Here is a 21026-nt window from a genome sequence, read left to right as displayed (position 1 = left end):
AAAGGTGGTAAATTGAATGTAGACAATCCAAAGCAGCTAGGGCTTGAACAAAAGCTCGAAATTCAGGTTAATATTTTAGAGAAGTCCATTAAGAAAATCTCCATGCAGCCCGACAAGCAACGGTTCCTCTTTGGTGAGTGATAATGAACTGTCATTTTGGTACTACTGACCTCAATCCATTTTAATGGAACCTTTACATCCGAAGGCGACTGCAGCCAAAGTTGAAGCAATTTAACCTCCAACTAAACACCAAATGATGAACAAATTATCCTGAAATTTCAAGTTTTCCACATAACCAGTACTCACTGAAATCATGAGCCTTGTAAACTTACATCAACGGCCTGAAATGACTAGGATTGAAACAATGCCATCAACTAGTTGTAATTTTAACTACAAAAAGATAATATTATCCTAAATCCTAAATACATTAAAAATGAAAAAGGTAAAGTATATATAATTAACGAACAAAAAGGTAGAACTTCTGTTGAAAAAATCACCTACTAAATTTGATGAAAACATTAGGAAAAATAATAATAACTGAAAAATAGCCCAAGAATTCTACCTTATTAGGAGTCCTCACCTGCTGAATTGTTTCATGAAAACCAGACATAAAAAGAACGAACATCAATGTAAACCTAAATCCAATCTGAAATTAGAGGATGATCTCCCCAGCATATTAGTCCGAGTACCATAATAATAAGAAAATCCCCCAGTAACATTTACAAATAAGACCTTGCAAAAGATAAGAGAGGAAAAGAAAATAGTCTCAGGTTCTTATAGATATTATCAAGGACCATTCACAACAGAGAGTAGTGTCCCCATTGTGATGTGAGTTGAGTCATAGAGTTAAGTTAGTTTGTATCTTTCTTTGTTATGTTGTAATTAAGTGTTAGTAAGAATCTAACCTTAGTTTCACCCCAGCCCCGAGACCCAGATGGGCGAGGTTTCAACCATATCTCAATCAAAACCAGGAACTTTCTTGAGGCCAACTCAAAACTTATTTCCATGTCTCAAAAGGTTTTTGTGCTGCCCATTTTTGACATTGTGAACCCAAACCATGCATTGTTTTTGCAAACAAACACTCAAAATAGTACATGCATATTTAACCCAAGTTTGATACTATATTTTATTCTTGGAAATTGTACCAAACCAGAATTGGCACATCTTGCATATGAAAATATCATTTAAATGTTATTCCATTTACATAATATTATTCATAAAATAAGCAAATAAATTTAAATCCAACGAAAACAGTCAGATAGATGTACTGAGAATGGCAAAGTATGTATTGAACTAAAGCAAAGGCAAGCAGACTAGTGGTTAAAAGAAGGTTATGGAGGGCAGCAAAATTAAAAAAAATCTGGGTACTGATCCATGACAACTGACTCCATAATATTTCTTTTCAACATTTCAATGTTATGAAATTACCTCTATTAATTCATCCAAAAAGAAAAGAAATTACCTTTATTAGATGTGTGGATTGTGATACAGACATGAATTCCAAATTGTGCATCCCAAGCTGTTTCCGGTAAAGACCAATTAATAAATCAAATTTTCCTTCGGACCCTGTGCAATTGTTGGGTATCTCAAATAAGCACACAAACAAGTTAGGAAGTCACAAAGTTAAAGCAGAAAGACAATTCTGCACTCACCTCTGGGTTTTGTCCTTTAGAAACATTAAATAAGTCCTCCAAATCCCCTTGGTCTGCTACGCCTTTGCACGACCAATAACATTGGATAATGAGACTGTCAAAATCATCTCAGCAGAGCTGAATACACAACCTGCTCCTCCACTCTCCCACTGCAGTCCTCTTCTTCAATATTGAGTTGCTGAAATTGTTCCAAAGCATCTGAAGTAGCATGCATCACTGAAACAAACTGTAGCATTTTGGCACAAGAACGTAAGTGCACAGGGACAAGATGACAAACTGATAGTATATTGAGCTATGTTCAGAAGTCTGGGAAACATGTGCAGAACTTCATGAAATGATAGAAGTGAGAGAGAAGAGAGAGGGAAAGAGAAATGATATATAATTTTATATTATTCAGAGAAAAACAAGATGAACTGGAAAAGTACATTGGGTGTACATCCAAAGCAGTGTTTGACAGTACCCAATTAACCAGAAAATAATTCAATGCATTTGAATTGCCTTTTTGATCATAAAACAGATCTTTTTAGGACAAAATAAGCATAATCAGGCTTATTATTTCTGAGTGAAGACAAACCATCAAAAAGGCAAAGTTTTATTTATTTATTCCAAGATGAAGTATGCAGTGGTACCTAGGAAGCATCTTAAATAGGTAACCTATTTAGATGCCTACTTAACACATAAGTAAAATAAGCAGCAATTTGTATAGGCCAGCATTAGGAAATGCCTCTTAGTCTCCGTCATCGTCTTCCCCTTCTTCTACAAAATACACCATCAAATTCTATCAGCCAATACAATACAATTGATATTTATTGACACCAAGGACTCAATCTATAAAAACGTTTATGGATGTGTTAATACCAATAGTATGCATGTGTACATATCAAGATGCATCCGCCAACACTGGTTGATACATCTCCATACGTACCAATACAATAAACGTTCGATATATGCTCCATAGAAAACCCCTTTTGATTCAGAAACTTAATATAAAAGGAAAATTCGTTAACAAGAGTCTAATATCTTGCACTTAATCATGGTTTTTTTCTTTCACGCTCTTGGGTTAAAAAATGAATCAAGGAGTGCTACAATACCATCCTTTCCAAGTTTCATCATCCATTGCTCTTCATGGTTATATGATGATTATATATTGCTTATCTATGTACGTATTTCTTTTTCTTTTTTTGTACCTTGACTATTTTCATGTGTATCTGCAGTGTTGGATATGCATCACCAACAGGGTACTCCTCTTAAAATCACCAAAGATATGATTCATGATGGTTGATACTTTAAACCTTGAAACATGTCCTGGAAAGACTGTTTAGTACCTCAGATGCAGTGGCAGTCCGATGGAAAATTCTTGCAATCCCACACTGAATAAGAGGTGACCTTCCTAAGCTTGTTAAAACTGAAGAAATCAAAGACATGACTTTACATCTTGCAGTCACACATGAATCTTTCTCACAAGCTCCACCAAACTCTGTACAGCTCCACACAGTCCAATTGAATCTGCAATTCAGAAACAGCATTCAAACGCAACATAATGAGCTTCTATCACACAAAGGATGGGTTACCTGCTAATCAAATGAAAGATATAGTAAGAGTGTGATCATTAACTATAGCACACAGCCAGTCTCAGACCCATAGAATTACTCTTCAACACCCTAAAGACAGTTAACTGAATAATTTAACAGCAGACCTAGGGGGAAAACACAAAGAAAAACAATTCGACTAAATGAAGGGAATTCATGAACATTGACAAGGGGGTAGTCAAAAACCACCACTATAACACATTAACCATGTAACCTACACAACTGGCCCACCCGTTTGACTCAATCCCTTCTGAATATGTAAGGGTGCACAATAAGCTGAAACCCACTTTGTAAACTGGTCTTTGGACCCAGTTATTTCTGACCATCTGTGTTTCCTTTTCAACATATACTAGTGCTTTGAAAACTCATCAACTGCTTTCATTTTTATTTTCTTCTATGTCTTTTTCTCTTTTTCTTTCAGTGCGGGGTGGGGGATTGGTTTAGTTAACAAGGATTATCAACCACCAGCGATGAAATGCTAGTAACCAGTCTATTTCCTAAAACCAAGATAAAATCTCCATTCAGTCTCCATCTGTATAATATTGTACTTTAACATCTTTGAGCATGAAATAGTAGGCTTTCTGATAGAACTTGACATCCTTTCCCCTTAGTTCCTATGAAACAAACTCCATAATTGCAAACTTCGCAACCAATAAGTTCAAGAAGCACAAAAGACAGAGACTCACCAAATAAAGGAGCACAAAGACAAGGGATAAAAGAAAATACACACAATCACCCTCTGCTCTCAATGGAATTTCATATCTGGTGGGAACATCTGAGTAAGAAGATACCAACAAAGGACAACATCTAGTCCTTTTATGACGTCGGCCAGTGTACATTAAAAAAAAACAGAGCCCTCAGGAAATCAATACATTCTTTCTATGGATTTTTTTCCAATGTAATGCAAAACGGAGACAACCATTCAAAGAGAAGGCAACAATAAGAATAAATAAATAACTCTGATTCAAGATTACTATGCAAGAAACAGGGAAAGCAAAAATAAAAGTCTTTATTACACAGGGAACGTACAGATATGGTGTGGATAGGTTTTTTCTACCTGATTACTCAATACATTGACCGCAATACATCCAATCCCCATCCCCATATCAGAAATCAATTTACACCTCACCAACCATAACTTTTCCAAGTTCCTGGCCTTCGCTATAGCCAGATCAAGCCAGACCAAAGAGCTCAATTGATAACCAAATTAGACAGTCCAACATGAGTGAAGCACTCAGATCTCCATAAATCTATAGGACGCATAGTCGATTTACAAACAGAAGAGAGAACGATGAGTGAATTGATGGTAATCGGAGGAAGTAAGACGAATATGCGAAACGGAAGGATAACGATCAAGGATTGTGGTGAGCAACTCAGCTTCAAAGTCTTCCTGTGTCGAGCCTCGGAAACATAAAAAGATTTGCAAACCAAAGAAAATTATTTCCTGTCAAGACTCGTCAAGGAAGTCGAGGATGGGATGTCTCGACTTCAATCCTTTTGATCCTCTCACTGAAGTCTTCTCTATCTTCGACTTCCTTGACAGTCTTGACAGAGAATGCTAAGTTCCGATTTGTTTGCAGAGATTGCTAGCAAAATCATCAGAACAGCAGCAATTTGAGGGCTTTGGTAGAAAAGACCGAAGAAGATAAACGATCGGAGCGAATTGGCTGGGGAGAGGGAGCGTCGGTTTTATTGAATGAAGTGTAACGGTCGGATTTTTAAAACTTCAAAATTTGAATGAAGAATAACGATCGTTTTTTCTGAAAAAGAAAATCAATCAAGTTCGACCTTTCGACTTCCAGACCATACGACCGTCCGGTCAAAGTCTCAAATCAATTAAACCGGTTTACTCGATACGTCCGGTTAAAGTCTAAAATCATTTAAACCGGATAATTCGATATGGGTGGAAAATTGATACACGAACCGAAATATAGACTAAAACCGATTAACTCGATATGGGTGGAGGATTGATCCACGAACCGTAATGTTGGCGATCTCCTTTGCTAATGCTTTTGCCACACGGCTTATGGAAACCGTCTAGTGTACATTGAATAGATATTTAGCATTATCTACCAAAAAATGTGGTATTTAACTACGAGGGTTGCCCAGTCGGGAAAAAACCAATGCCCCATAGTATGAGGTTAAGAGTTCAATTACTTTCAAGGTTTGGGGCAAAATCGTATATTTAATTCAAATTATATGTAAAAGTTACCCCTTAAGATGCATTGAAGGTGCACATAAGCCGGCTTAGGCCAACCTCAGCTCCAAAAACAAATGTAGTCTCAGTGGATCCATATTGGCACTTCAAAGTTGTTTCAAGTCTTGCCTGGTACAAAAATTATGGATGTTAGGTTGTAATTTCATTTTTTAAATACTAGTAATAACGCACGTGTACATGCACGTATGATGTGTTCACGAATATATTGTTTTATTTGTGCAATTTATAAATTTTAACTTTTTTTTCTTTAAGTTGAATTTTAGTCCAAAGCCTCTATATTCATAATGCCTAATCATAATAATAATTGCAAACGGACTGAAAATGACGCTTTACTACTATGATCAAACATATCACCCTTAAGTTTGGATAAATAAAAACATGAGTATCTCCCCTAAGATAGTAGAACAATAATATCTCAGCTTTGGGGATCTGAGAGATTCCTTTGAGATCAATATCTTCAAAGACTATTATAAGAGAGATTCTGTTATAGTCTAAAAAAACCTAAGGCATAATATTGTTAATCTTTCTTTTTCTAGATATAATTTTTTTCCCTTTTAAGGTGCGCTAGAAATTATATAAAGACTCTTTTTTTTCTTCTTTAATTTAATTTTAAATTAAAATTTACTATGCCAAAAAGAATTATATTTAGGAAAGGTGGTACTGAACCGCAGTGTAAATTGCTTGGCTGAATGGTTCTAGAAATCCTAACATTAAAGTTGGCAGGATTAAATCTGGATCATCCAACATAAACGGTTCAAATTTAATTCAATCAATTTAATAATAAGATTTATATGCACATGAAACCTTTTTTTTTTTTATTGTCTACTACAAATTTATCTTTACTTTATAATAAAGGGAGGCTAGATCTTGGCCAAAAAAAAAAAAAAAAAAGGAGGCTAGATTTTTATTGTAAATTATAAATTTTCTTTTTACCATTAGCATAATTATAAACCACCAAAAAATATATATATATTTGTCGTAATCTTCGGGGGGGGGTGGGGACCCCCCCACCCCCCCCACGGGCCCCCCCCCACAAAAAAACGCCGGGGGGGGGGGGCCCCCCCCCCCCCCCCCCCCCCCCCACCCCCCCCCCCCCCAAATTTCTTTTTTCTGTTGAGCACTTATTCTTTTGCTAGTTTCTTCAATGTTTTTAGGGGTAATTCCATAGTACAACCATTTATGCCCATTACCATGAGTGGGGTTAAGGTTATTGAATGTATTAAATCCAAATAATTACCTTGAAAATCTCAAATGGTGTAAGGTGAGATTTGGGCCTATACAAACCCAACCCTTTCTTGCATGTAGTGTGCAATAGAGACACTCCTCACACTTGCATTATTTGTGTTACAAAGTTAATTTATTTCTTTGAATTGATCCAAGTGTAATGTTGTGTTGTGGCTTTTGGCTCCTTGAAGGGATTAGAAGAACTACATCATCTTCTAGTTGGAGGATGTTTTATATTGGAGGTGGTAGTGTGAAGAACCCTTGGTAGTAGAGTCCATCAATTATTTTAAAGACAACACTCAAGGTGTGACTCAACCTCATTGATAAGTGGTTCGTTCGATTGCAACATCAAGCTCTCCGAATTGGCTAAGGATCTCCATCTTTCAATTGTATTGCAATTTCATTTTTGTGTTGTATAGAATTTGTAATACAATTACCCTAACAAGTTTTTCAATTTCTCCACTTTTACAATTATTTTTTTTTCCCGTTTTGTGGGGTAGGAATCCATTAGATGTGATTGGGTACTCTTTTTTTTTTCTCTCCTCTATCTTTTGTTTGGATCCATTTGCAAACATAACTTGGGGTATTTGTTTAATTTCTCCCACTTTTATAACAATCCATCAAAGGAAAAATGAAAACATAAATAAAAATTGAAAATAAAAAACTTCCATGAAAGAGGAAAAAGGGAATGGAAACATCACCGAATATAATGGATTCATATAAATGGGAGGGAAAAAAAAGGAAAGAAAATTTGAGAAAAATAAAAAAGAGATTACTTTGAATGACTCAAGAAGCAAAAAGAAAAGGTAACTTAGGCCATTTTAAAATATCAAGGGCGAAGAAACCGTATTTGCTATATATTCTAAGATCGACAAGAATAGAAACACTGCGTAAAAGGTATATAACCTAGATTATCTTGTCTCATGCTACTAGACCAGCTCTTCTCGAAAACCCTGTCAAGGCAATTCCAAGACCAGTAACATGAGAAGATCGCTATTAGCTTGGATCTTTATCATGCTATTAATTAATGTTGGAGCATACAACTCATCGAACGAGTCCAGATCCTATACCCACATGGAGAGAAAGCTTTCTAATCGACATGGTTAGATTTATGATTCGTGTTTAATCTAAAAACAAAATTTTCTTTTTAAGAAATGAATTAAGAATTTAAATATTCTTTCTCTCTCATTCAAAAGAGAATTTTGTTTTCAGATTGAACATATATCATGAATCTAACCATGTAAATTGGAATATTTCTTGTCCCTATGAGTGGACGATCCAAACTCGTTAAGAACTAGAGAAGTGTAAGTTTGTCTATAAACCTAATTTTAGGCTTTAAAGACATTGTTTCAAGACCTAATCTCTCATGCATGTGAAAACACCTTGGACGACTCTTCCGGCTAGAACTTTTCAAATGCCTTTCGATTATGACGTGGGTCTTATATAGCCTTCAGTCGATCCTGAAATTTCGGTCCAACTTGGTAGTTGGTAATCTTGTTTGTACACGCTTGCTCTTAAAGATTCTCAGGCCACGTTGATGAGAGGTGGAATATGGGCAAGGTAGCCTTAGCAAAGAGAGAGAGTTAAAACCAAGATTTTTTTCACTAAGAGGTGTTGATTATTACCAATTGAACAATCCTTTGATGGCAAGAAATAGATAAACTTAGTAATAAATGTAGTAAAAATGCAGATCCTTTGGTGGAGAATGTTGGGTTATTAAGAAGAACAAAAACAAGAAGCAAGAAAAGCAAAAGGAGAATGGCAAAGAAAAAAAAAAAAGAAAAGAGAGCAGAGAACACAAAAAGACAAACACAAAAAGAGAGCAGGCAGCAAGGAGACAGAGCACACAAAAACGAAACCAGACGAAAGAGAAAACAAGGAACCAGAAACAGAAACAAGGGGAAGCCCGGCAAAACAAGGAGCCCAGGAGAAGCACGCAACAAAAGCCAACCCAGAAGCAAACAAAGAACAACAACACCCCAAACCACGACACCACCAAGCCAAAACAAACCCAGAAAAGCCAAGGAAACAAGAAAAACAAAAGAAGCAAAAACCGGAAAAGACCAAGCCACCACAAAGCACCAAAACAAAAAACGCACCGAAGAACAAACCGGGAGCCCAACGACAGAAGAAAAAAACAGAGAGAAGAGGGGAGGAAAAAGAACGAAAAACCGGAAAAGGAAAAGGAGGAAAACAAGGGGGGGAAAACACAACCCCGCGGAAACACCAGAAGGAGACGCAACAGAGGACAAAAACAACGAGAGAGAGTGGAAAAACAAGAACAGACAGACGGGAGAAACCAAGGGGAGCAGGCGACGCCAACAAAGAACAAGATGGGTCAGCCCCAGGGGGGTGAAGATAACCTCATGTGTCTTTGTACCTCTGTATCTGCTCTTTTCAGCTCAATAGATTACCATATGCTCTTAGCTGAAACAGGAAATGGAAGAAGAAAAAAACCTAGATGAAACGCCACCAGCAACACTCAAAAAAGCAGAGCCAACCATAAGACTGTACAGTATCTGTTTGTATTTCCTGTAGATTCACTTAATGAGTCCCAGGGTTTTCCACCAATGTCATTTAGCTTGATCCCAACTTTCATTCTGCATCCAACCAACTCAAACTCAAGTCTCTTCTTGCATGTAGAGTGATACAAAACATGATTGCATGCCCCCAACATCACTCTAACCACTGCATCAACATCTTCTGAAACATTCTGTCGGTGTACCTAACTCATTAAGGACTTGCTGGAGACAACCCGTCGCGGGAACAGCCCACAAACCAACAATATTGTCATGACTCGTGATATAGAGTGAAAGTGCAATTTGACAGCTTACTCAATCTAGCATTTGAAGTAACTTTAATTAGAAGACATCAATTCTCTCTAATTAAAAAATCAATCAAATTGGTTATGCAATCCAGAGACATGAACCAATGCATACGACCTAGCCAATGCAGTGAGAGGAGGCAAGTAAATAATCAGCTTGTCCTGACCTACTATTACATTGAGAAAAGAAATATCAAACAGGGGAAAATGAAATTCCATATGATAAGTAATTACATCAAATATGGGTTCCTTAACCAGATGAATAGCCTGGAAAGAAACTTCTGAAAGAATTGAAGAATGGGTAGGTTTGCTTGCTTTTTCAATCCTTTCAACTCATTAGCAATCTACTGACGGATGGACCATGGGTATTCCACTATTTCTGGCCACTGACTTTACATACTATAATACAGAAAAGGAAAAGAAACAATACTCATAGCAGGATAATAAACCTAAGAACACAGATTAATGCTCATGCTTGATTCGTGCTTTTAATATTCCTGGAAGAGGTGGTGAAGGAGGACGCATACCCACGGCATTTGACCTCGAAGGATGGGGTATCTGTGACTGGTACACATCAAGCATGCTCGAACCCTCAGCTTCATTTACATTAGAATCATCAGCACCATCATCTCCCTGAGGTCTTTCACATAACCTCATTTCCTTGAGAACATAATTATCATCATGCAGCTCAAAAGGGGTGCTGCAATAAGGATTGCAGAGAAAATACAGATTAACAAGGGACTGGCACCGTAATAATGGCAAAGTTGATAAAATTAGTTGGCACATACTAAAATTGGATCAACTTCATTACTTTTACCTATTGAAATCAAAATGCACCAGTTGCATGTTCTCTGATATTTCCACCTCGACTGTTGCATTAGGTCCTGTCTGCAATTCAAAGCATCCAGAAGCAAAATAATGATGACAAGATTACTGGACATCAAAGATGAAATTTTGCAATCATCACCCCAATAACACGATGTCACCCGGGAAGCATTTTAAAGAAGGTGAAACTCATCAGTAGGTATAGATAATTACCAGTCTGATGTTGATTAACCCAAATCCACCAAGTCTACAGTTGGTTGCAATTGAAATTAATGGGAAGATAAAGTTACAAAGAAACTTCCGTAATCATTACCACATATGACTATATCACTCTTCACTAACAACAAATCATTCCATAACTGGTGGTTAGATTTCACTTCACTAACAAGACTTGAAAATAAATTAATGAAAAAGAAAACATGAGTGCAGGAGAATGAAATGGCCAGAGAAAGGTATGAGAGCCTAGGGAGCATTAGTGATATCACTGAAATTATTTAAACACATGGAGAAAGAATTAAAACTCAGCCAGTGTTTACTACTAGTCCCAAGCCCAGATAAAGAAGAGTTGGTGTCTTCAGTCAGCATACAACACTGGCGGGGGGAAAAAACAAAATCTTTACATAGTTTCTACTTTCTGCAACCTTATATAACAGACGTTAAGTTAGGGCATTCCAAGCAGAATAGGCAACATGCTACATTATAGTGAAAAGTGATTAAAGCTTAGCTATGGCATCCCTCAGAGCCTGGATGCAATCACAAGTAAGCAAGGGTTCCAACACTGTGGATGAGTGCAGGTAAAAAAGCAACTCCAATGGAATCGGATTAGATTACATCTCACTATATCAGAATATTGGATTTTCTTTATGGACAAGAGTCTAAAGTTGATACGCTATAAGAAGAAGACTGATTAACATGGTCTGGACAGTCAAGAGGTCAGATGGAAGGGTAGAAAACTTACGCTGTTGACTAAGAAACTGATCTAGACCCCAAACACTCAACATTCCCATTAACACAATTACTTACAGATTAAATGGAACCACATGGAACCAGTTCAGTTAAAGTAACCAAAATAAAAAATAAAGAAAGAAAGAAACTAGCTGATCCCATATGCAACCTGTAAGAGCATGAAAACATTATATATGTAACTCAATAGGAGGAATCCCCCACCGGGGTTCGCTTAATGATTTAGGTCATTACCTATCAGTCCAAGTGAGTTTCCAATTAAAATTTAGGCTTAATTACGTAAGAGTTATGAGTTATATTCCTTTTGTAATTCTTTTACAATATAAATATCGATGTAATGGTTTGTACAATAGAACACACATTCTATCGCCCAACCCCTATTCTCCATTGTTCTCTCTTCTTCACCTTACTGGTACTCATCAGATTCTGAAATTGTTTACACAACCTAAAACTCTAAAAGTACACATTTTTGGCTCACGAGAGTTGCCTATTATTAGAAAACCCAGTGGATCAAAGGCCAAACACAAAATGAAAACCCAACTCTAAACTTGCTCCCTATAAAACAAGCCTGTTATGGTTGTTTCTGCCACATTCAAGTTTCGACCGAGATGGGCAGAAAATTTCAGTTAAACCTCAGTTTTTGCCAACAAATCAAAACAAGAAGTCCCAGAATCAACAAGTTCTGAAACCTTGGTATTTTCAACCAATATTTCAAAATATTTGGTTCTTTCAACCAAAAAATGCCAACCTACGACTAACTCCAAGTTTCCAATCAATTTAATTTCACCCGTTTTGGCTATAGTTTCAAACAAGTTTAGGCAGTTTTGACAAGTTTCGATGGCCAGCTCATCGCATGGTCAGTTCTACCCCCAAAATTCCCCTGTTTCGACCCATCTCAACCACTTCTCGATTTCTGGCTGGCTGAAACGACCCTCGAAAGCTAGATCTTGATCCTTTGTTTCTGCACCAGATTAAAACCCTATTTTTTTTAGTTTCTTCAAATTCTGCTGCATTCCACCATCTCTGAAACCCAAAACCTCCATTGGTAGCCTTCCATCCACTCTCTTGACATAACCCTCACATCACACCCTAGATCTTACCAACCCTATGATGTAGGCACAAAATTCCTCCTGACCATAACAGTATCTTGGGCCTCAAGGCCCAACCAAGATGGCAGAACTAGGGGCTGGCTGAACCCCTTCAAGGGCAACCAACCCTATGATGTAAGCACAAAATTCCCCCTGGCCAAAACCCTATCTTAGGCCTCAAGGCCCAATCCAGATGGTGGAACTAGGGGCTGGCCAAACCCCTTCAAGAGCAATTTGATCATTTTCCCCTCTTAGTTAATCATTTTAATTTCAGAATTTTTATTTTATTTTTTGGAGTCCAAATCTGTTTTTAATTCCTTGTTTAAATCAAAGTGAGTTCTAGTGCCACTTGGGAATTGTTTTAAACTAAGATTCCATAATTAGGTCTTTTATTGCATGTTAAATTGTTTACTTTGTGTGGTGGTTATTTACTTAGTTGTAAAGGGGATCCTAGTCTATAAAAGAAACCCTAGTTAAGGATCGAGGTTTTGGTTTCAACCTGGCCAAAAATCGAAATCTCATTGGTACTTTTCGACCTAGGTTTCGGGGTTATATGGCCTTCATTTCATCTGATTTCTTGCCTCCAACCAATTTAAAGCATAATAAACATAATCAGTAGTTTGCCCAAAAAAACCACTGAAAAGTCTTTTCAAGTGGACTAACAAATGAATGGTTCCGAGAAATACAAAATGTATTGCATACAGGCATAGAATCATCAACATACATGAATTGTTTAATAGAATAGTTACATATACAACAAGTCGACAAAATACGAATCATCAACATACATGAATTGTTTAATAGAATAGTTACATATACAACAAGTCGACAAAATACGACGACCAACTAGATCACTAATGGTGTCTCACGTATATTAAGTTCAAGCCCCTACATCATGTATACACGTGAGCTTTTCCATATACATAATTTATAAAATATTTTTTTAAATAAAAAATTAAATATAGCAATAATCAAAAAATAAGTTAACATACAATCATAGATCATAGTTCTAGACTAAGTATATATTAATTTCAAATCAATACAAGATCATTTAAAACATCATGAACAAAAAAAAATCATTAAAACAGGAAGTTTGAAACTGTTTGGCATGGCCCATGCTTCACATTTTGTTGCCGACGGACACAGGGGTCCTGCTCCCTGGTGGGAGGGTAGGGGTCCGGGGGGCTTGCCCGTCAATGGTGTGCGGGCAACGCCCCTGAGGCTATAGAGGCCTTATATCACTTTGGGCCTTGGAATTTCCTTTGTAGTTTGGGCTTGGGCCCATGAAGAGTTGTTGTGGCTTAAGAGGTGTTTGAAGGCAAAGGAGTTGTAAAAATTAGGTGAAATCAGTTAAAAATAAACAAAAACCAAGGAAAAACCAGTTGGAGTGTCAAAACCCTGCTGGAAAACAAAGGCGGAAATGGTTGAAAGCTGCGAAATATTGCAAGTTTCAACCGAAAGCAATGAGTTTTATAAAAGAAATGGACCGAAACTGGTCAAACCTTGGTATCGACCAGTTTCGGTCATAATTTTGACCGTATTGGTTGAAACTTAGGACTCCTACGAAATCTTGCAAGTTTTGTTTCAGGGTAGCAAAAACCCGAAATTTCAATCAAAATTTCGACCATTTCGGTCTAAATTTGTACCATGAGTTAAGTTAGTCTTTATTTCCCATTTAGAGTCAAGTCTTTCCCTCATTGTGTAGGGATATAAATAGGCCTCTACTCTTATTGTAAACTTACATTGAATTGAATATAAGAATCTGAATTTGAGGGGACTAAATCGTGGTCTTCTTTGGATGGCCACAGCGGCTATCTTGCAATCATCTTCTTCAAGTTCTTACATCTTCAAGCATTAATCCAGTGAGTACAGCCCCTTCCCAACCCAACCCCCACCACACCCTTCTTTCCCATCAAGAACCCTCCCCCACCCCTTGTCTTTCTTGCGCCACCCCTTAGGACCCTCCCCTACCATCGCAGCCCCAAGGACCCCCTTGCCCACCCATCATAGCCCACTAGAAAACCTTCCCACTCCCTGCATCCTTCCTAAGCCCCTCCCCCGCCTTCCCAAACCCGGCAGCACCACCTCTCCCCTTCTTTTCTCTCTCGGCCCCTCTCTTTCCCCTTCTGTGACTTGCGGCAGGTCTGAAAACAGAAAAAAAAAGACAAAAGAGGGAAGAAAGAAAAGAAAAGAGAGAAAGAAGAAAAGAATCAAAAAGACTGCCCAAGGATCATTCAAGAACTGAAGAAACCTTCCCATCTTTGGATCCAACCCTTTATCATCATCCCAAAACACCCCCTCCCCCCCTCTTTGTAATACCCCAATTTCCAGAAATTGAACTTTTGAAATTCTATAGGTGGAGGCTCCTCCAAAGACCAAAAATCCTTAGGGGCCATCAACACTGAAGGTAAGGTTAGTAGGAATCTCAATTTTTTTTTTGATGGAATCTACTATTGACATTTTAGAGTTTAGGCACTTAAGGTAGAAACCTGGAGCCTGAAGCCTAATGCTTAAAAGCTTGATGCTTGATGCTTGAAGTTTGCGCCAAAGCCTTGTGCTTAGGCCTAAAGCCTAATGACTGGGCCACCCTATGTGGTCCTGTGCTCAAGAGGGTGTGAGTGGCCTATTTAACTCAGTATAATAGGGGTATAAAGGAGTAAAGTGGAATAAAGGTCAGAATTACCAAGATGTCCCTAGAGATCAAAATGACCAAAATGCCCCTAGTGGGCGTAGACTTAATTAACACCTTAACGACATCCCATGTGATTAATTAGGCCTAAAACAGTGATTCGGCATGAGAATAGGCCCATTTGTCAAATAGAAACTACTAAATAATGCCTAATTAGATATTTTAGGCAAAAGGGCAAATGTCATTACAGAGGGATAGTGGGCAAGGGGACCCACCAAGCTGGTTTTTAAGGACAGGAATACCATGAAATTTAGGTTTTCCTGCAATTGCAAAGTCAGTTCGTGGTTTGGAGAAGAAGGTGGGTTTTAGGGATCAATTTGGTCTTAAATCATAGGGCTTTGATTCTCTACTCAAGATAAGCCCCAAATTCCATGATTTTGAGTTTCTTCTCTTTAGGATTTGATGTATGCAGTTAGTGGGAACAAGTTTGGATTAAATTGATGTAAATACCATGTTAAAACCGTGATTGAGGACATACAGTGAGACTGATAGAGATGATCTTAAGATGAGATTAATGATATAATTATGCTGTCTGAGGACCATTTGGATTCAAATCAGAATTAGTGCAACTTTAATTTCATAACCCCTGTTCCAGCATGATGGAATTAATGTGCTTCTCGATTAGTTGATACTATTAAGAGACCCAATTAGCCCATAACTGAGTAAACACCTTGAATTTGAGACATGACTCGATGTTGTGATGCCCTAAGGTACTAGGGCTGAGTGCTAAACCACTGTTTAGGGCTGTAGTTATGTGATTGATTGATTAACTGAATAAAGCCCTAAGGGTTTGACCCATTGGGACAGCAGTGGCATCATTTGAATGGATTCAGGGCAAAACTCCCAATTGAAGTCCTGGGTTTAGACCCTGACTTGAGAAAATAATGTTGCGCCCTCTGAAATGTGAATTTCTAGGTATTGAACATGTTACATGTGATGTGCTGATGCTGTCCTAGTGAGGGGAAGCCTCTCTAAGGCTGATTTAGAACCATGGATCGTAGTAGGACTTAATCTAAGCCAAATGAGCTCTAACAAGTAGGGCCACAACAGGGCCGGGCTGCGCGAGGCTTTTGCAATCCCAAGCCCAACCCTATATATTCTAATATAAGCCCATTCATGCCTTGACCCTAATTCAGGGCCAATGATTATTGTCCCTGACCCTACACCCTACAGGGCCAAGCCAAGCCCATCCCGCCCTGATTGGCCTTATCTCTAGCCCTAGCCTTGATTGGCTCTATACTTGGCCCTATCTCTGGCCCTGATTGGCCATGTTCCTAATGCATTGAGATCAAGCATCAGGGACAAAATCAAGGCCAGGGTCAAGGCAAAAAATAAGGAACAGTTCTGGACAAGCCCAGCGAGACAAAGAGTAATCCCAAGTCCACCCTTGGCCCTAGTCAGGGCAGAATATTTTGGCCCTAACACACCCTGAAGGCAAAATCTTGAGTCCAAGCCCTATTCGGGCTCAGGGAGGGCTTAGGGCGGGTCAAGGCCAAACTTGCACCCCTACTAACAAGTGGAAATCACCCAATTGAAAAAGGGTTTGTATCTAAAGGGCTGGGCAAGTTCAGTTTGGTGTTAAAGAAATGTTGGAACCTTATGATGTGTACTGCGGCCAATGACTTGAGAAATGACCAAGTGGTGGATGCTAAAACCTAGTGAAATGGGGAAGGCCTTCTATGTGCCTGATTAATCCTATCTTTGAACCGTGATTCAAGGCAAATGTGAGGACTCAAATCTAATCTAGAGACTTGAGACTGCTGTAACATGATTCAAGGAAAATAATCCAGCTGAACCAACCTAATTGGGCAGCTCCTTGGAAACAGCAGCAAGGGAATTAGGCTGATTCAGCAATCCAGCTGCTTCCTGCTGCCGCCTTATGGGCTGGAGTGCTTAGTGCAATCCAGGCAAGGCCAACCTTTCCCTGAAAGCTCCAATGCATCAATTAACCCTAGGACACCTACTAGGCCTCATTCCAAACATGGTTCAGTAAGGTTTGGCCCTAAGTAGATGATCTAAAGATGTTTTGGACGATGGGTTATGCTTGTAATGTATAGGCCAAGCTCGAGAAGATCTTGAATTCCAGTTCAAGTCCTGAGATGAGTGAGATATTAGGCTCTCACGCATCATGGATCTTGTGCTTATTCCTTGGTCATGCATTCATGTCATCTTGTATGCTAGAATGATTGCTTGCCTAGCACATGCATAGCATGGCATATTACAGATTGTGATTGCTTTGCATATTGCATTTATGCATTTCATGGTGCTGGGAAGTGGGGGTGGGGTATCGATGTGTACACCACTATTGTGATGTGTGTATGTGGCCTGTGAATGATGTTAAGCCACTTTGATATATTTGTGAGTGTTGAGGGCACTGTGCTTCGTAATTATGAGATGATTGTGTCGAGGGCACTATGATACGTAGAATGTGTATATAATCCTTAGATGAACCCATTGTCCAAGCAGCCGTGTGATTATATTGCATTTTATACCGATCTTATCATCCATCTTGATTGATTATGTTTTCACACATGCCCTCTTGTACACCTGTGGTATGAGGCACAGGATATACTCCAGACCATGCACGTTATCATGGTAGAATGCATTCCAGATGTTGCACCCCTTCCTAACAAGAGGACAGGTGTTGGCAAACTAGTGTGGGCCCTGTGATGAAGCAACCCCATCCCCTTCCCCCTCCTCCCCTACCATCACAAGCCTTCACCTCCCCTTCCCCTTCATTCGCAGCCTCCCCCAGGCCCTCCCTCACCTTCCCTAGCTACCGCAAGCCCCCTTCCCACCCTCCCGATCTGCACAACACCCCCAACCCCTCCCCTGTTCCTGCGCAACCCTAATTCCCGCTCTCCCTTGCAGCCATACACCCTGGCAGCAGCCTTCCCCAAGCCTCACGACATCCCAGCCTGTTCCCCCACCCCATACGATCTTCCCTAGTGCCTCCCTACCCTACGACAACCCCCCCAACCCCTCTCAGCCCTCCCTCTCTGTCTTTTCTTGCTTGTGGCAGAACCAGAAAACAGAAAAGAAAAGAATAGGAAAAGGAAAGGAAGAGCAACGAAGAGATAGAAAAGTTCTGGTTTTCTTCTCAAGATCCAACCCATACTGATCCAAATTAATTATCCTTCTTTTCTACCACCCCTAGGAATAGTATTAGACATCCAAGATCACCATTTAATATTTTTTTTCCATCCCATATTAATTTTGGGTATCTCAAAACCATCCCTTGAGTGACTTGTCAACGATCCTAACTTGTCTCTAGGGCCTTCTTATAAATTCTTTAGAAATCCACAACCATCCCACAACATCTTTTCGACTTATTTGCTGGAAGATTCTGGCAACCCTCAATTTTACTGAATCAATTCAAGAAACCCTAACCCTAAAACTGTGTTTTACATAAGATAGTCAAACCTAGTAAATCATGTGCATGGACTAGCACAACATTTTCAGGGTTACTTACCCAATTAAAGGAGTTCTAGCATGTAAGACAATGACTGACCAAGAAGCTGTCAGGTGTAAGTGGAGTACAGGTGGGAGAGCCAACAAAAAGTAGGAGATTGTGGTGATCAAGGCTGCACTCTTCTTAGAAGTGGATAGGGAGATTCAGGTCAGAACCAGAGGCTTATTTAAATACATAATACTCCACCAGTAATTATGAAAGAACTCTTAATCTTGTACATAAATTACTTCCTTATGTAACTCCATTTGTGATGAAAAATTACCATGTATTTCCTCTAATATTATGAAAGCATCATTTAGGTCCAAGAAAAAGTTTTACTGGCAGAGCAGGAAAAGCAAAGTAGGCATGAGGCAACAGAAGGAAAGTACAGCAATCATACCTGAACAAGAATAAAGGGTAATTCCACACCTCCTACACGAGCATTTCCTGCGCCATATAATCCCTGATTCCTCTGTATCAAATTCTGAAGACCTACAAACTTGATAAAAGGAGAGAAGTCGCACATAGTCAAAAAACCATAACATTTTGAAGCCGTAAGAAGAAAAATCTATTTAACCTATTTTCAATAACCAGTGTTTAGAAAATGGGAATAGCAATATATTGGGATTCGGACTGATGCGGAAGGAAATCGGTGGATCAAATGGGGAGAGGGTTTATTGTTCTCAAATCATGCGGAGTCTGCACATGAACTTTGCTTGCCAAGTCCACCCAATTTAGAGCCAAATAACTCTCTCATGGATTAAAATATTAAAAAAGTAGAATTTGAAGAGAGAACACGGAATCAGGCCAAGGTTATCAACTAACCCTAAGAGGAGAAAAGGCAAGAAACCAAGGGAAAACAGAAAAACAATCACAAAGGGGCAAAGTCGTTACTCAGTACACATGCTCCTTTTTTTTCTTTATTAAAGAAAAAAAAAATCTTCCAAGAATTTTATCTGTCAGAAGGCCAAGTGCCCAATGTTTCCATAAAATGGAAAGATATTAATCTAGCAGGCCAACTATATGGATGGCTTTCCTCACTACTTAGCCTTCTAGTCATGCTGTGGAAAACAATGTTTTAGGCTAGATTTGGGGTTTTCCCGATCGGGTGCAGCTGAAATATTTTTTGAAGTTGCTGATTTTTTTTCATTGGATAATATGTAGTGAAGATTCTTCATCTGTATATGGGCCTGCACCCCCTACACATCAAACTCTAGCTTTTATACTATCATGATATGGATTCATAGACCTCTATAAAGATAGATTCATAGATGACAAGTCTTGCTTCTCTTCATCTTCCATTTTCTATTTCCTGCTCCTACGACAGCTTATTGAACCCTCCAAAACAACCCTTTTTATGAATCACTAATGTAAACATCAAACTCTCACCAGAAAACCATACTATACTCCTATAAACCATCATCTTTACCCTGTCACGTAATCATGAAAACCCCCAACTTTCAATCCCCTCTCAACAGAACCTGTTCAACCTCCTCCCCACCATTTTAGTTTTTCAACCTTAAATTCAACTTTAAGAAAGCCTCACTCCTTCAACCCAACCTAATCCAATCATTCACCACATTCCCTTCAAACCCTAACTTTTCGATTCTGTTCACAATTCACTTAATTTTTCACCCCCACTACCAACCAAAACCTAGGATCAATTACAACTTGACTCACTGTGAAACACTAGAACAATGATAGCAGAACCGTCTATATAAGCTACCATTATATTTAAAGAGAGATTTTAAAAATTGAAATAACAATATTGAAAATATGGTTGTCTAAGCTGCCTAGAGCTTTTTCCTGGTTCAAGCCTCTTCAACATATGGTTGCAATGCATTGTCATGGGGCTTTAATCAACTCAGCAGCTTCTTATGGCAGAGTGATAAGGCATTAAGGCGGATCCCATTCTGGCTTTTGCAGGCAAGGAGAACAGCTTTAGTATTAGCTATGGAGATGAAAGCAACCTATGAAGGCTTGATCTGCATATCAAAAGGATTGCAGGCTGCTTCTATCCTATCTGATTCCAAGTTGGCAATAGACATTATTAAAGGAGAATCCAAGGGCCGTGGATACTCATACTCCAACCTTTGAAAGGTGAAATAAGACAGAACTGCCATCATGTAAGGGAATTTGTGCATGTGAGGACAAAGCAAAACCAGCCAGCTGATTTCATCACTGGCATCTAGCTGACACAAAGCCAAGTAGAGTGGGCACCTAGTGATTCTCCAGAAGAGCTAGTGGAACTTATTCAGAAGGATGCAGAAGCTCATGTTTACTTTAGAATGTAATGGGTTTTGGTTTTTTTTTACTTCCCATGTGGGACCCTGGCTGGGAGGGAATGCCCTCCTATGATGGAATTTCCTTCCGCAAGTGGGGTTCTAGAGACTGCCTTTTCTATAGCCCCCTTCTCCTAATACAAAAACAACCATTTATCACAAAAAAGAAAACACTATCACCAATAAACCAAACAACTTGCTCTGCAAAACCTTTGGAAATA

General features: G+C 38.8%; 1 protein-coding gene across 1 annotated transcript; it reads right to left on the bottom strand.

Moving 5' to 3' along the window:
• Positions 1-9056: 9056 nt before the first annotated feature.
• On the bottom strand, positions 9057-20730 carry LOC149013400 (transcription factor-like protein DPB). The gene is made up of 3 exons (XM_089160234.1): positions 18924-20730; positions 10325-10395; positions 9057-10207 (listed from the first exon to the last, which is right to left on the bottom strand). Exons 1-3 carry the CDS (start codon positions 19047-19049, stop codon positions 9970-9972), a joined length of 435 nt encoding a protein of 144 aa, XP_089016360.1. The 5' UTR covers positions 19050-20730; the 3' UTR covers positions 9057-9969.
• Between the last annotated feature and the right edge of the window lie 296 nt (positions 20731-21026).

The sequence above is a fragment of the Hakea prostrata genome, chromosome 6, assembly GCF_041222555.1.
Source record: "Hakea prostrata isolate BN-2017 chromosome 6, UWA_Hpros_2, whole genome shotgun sequence".
Taxonomy (NCBI): Eukaryota; Viridiplantae; Streptophyta; class Magnoliopsida; order Proteales; family Proteaceae; genus Hakea; species Hakea prostrata.
This window is presented reverse-complemented; position numbering and strand designations above follow the sequence as displayed.

What these genes read in the sequence shown, in the direction of transcription:
- LOC149013400 (XM_089160234.1), bottom strand. Translation starts at nt 19,049, where the DNA reads ATGTGCGACTTCTCTCCTTTTATCAAGTTTGTAGGTCTTCAGAATTTG. An exon ending in TACCCTTTATTCTTGTTCAG is followed by an intron (nt 10,396 to 18,923) that starts GTATGATTGCTG and finishes TTTGAATTGCAG; the next exon opens with ACAGGACCTAATGCAACAGT. An exon ending in GTGCATTTTGATTTCAATAG is followed by an intron (nt 10,208 to 10,324) that starts GTAAAAGTAATG and finishes TCCTTATTGCAG; the next exon opens with CACCCCTTTTGAGCTGCATG.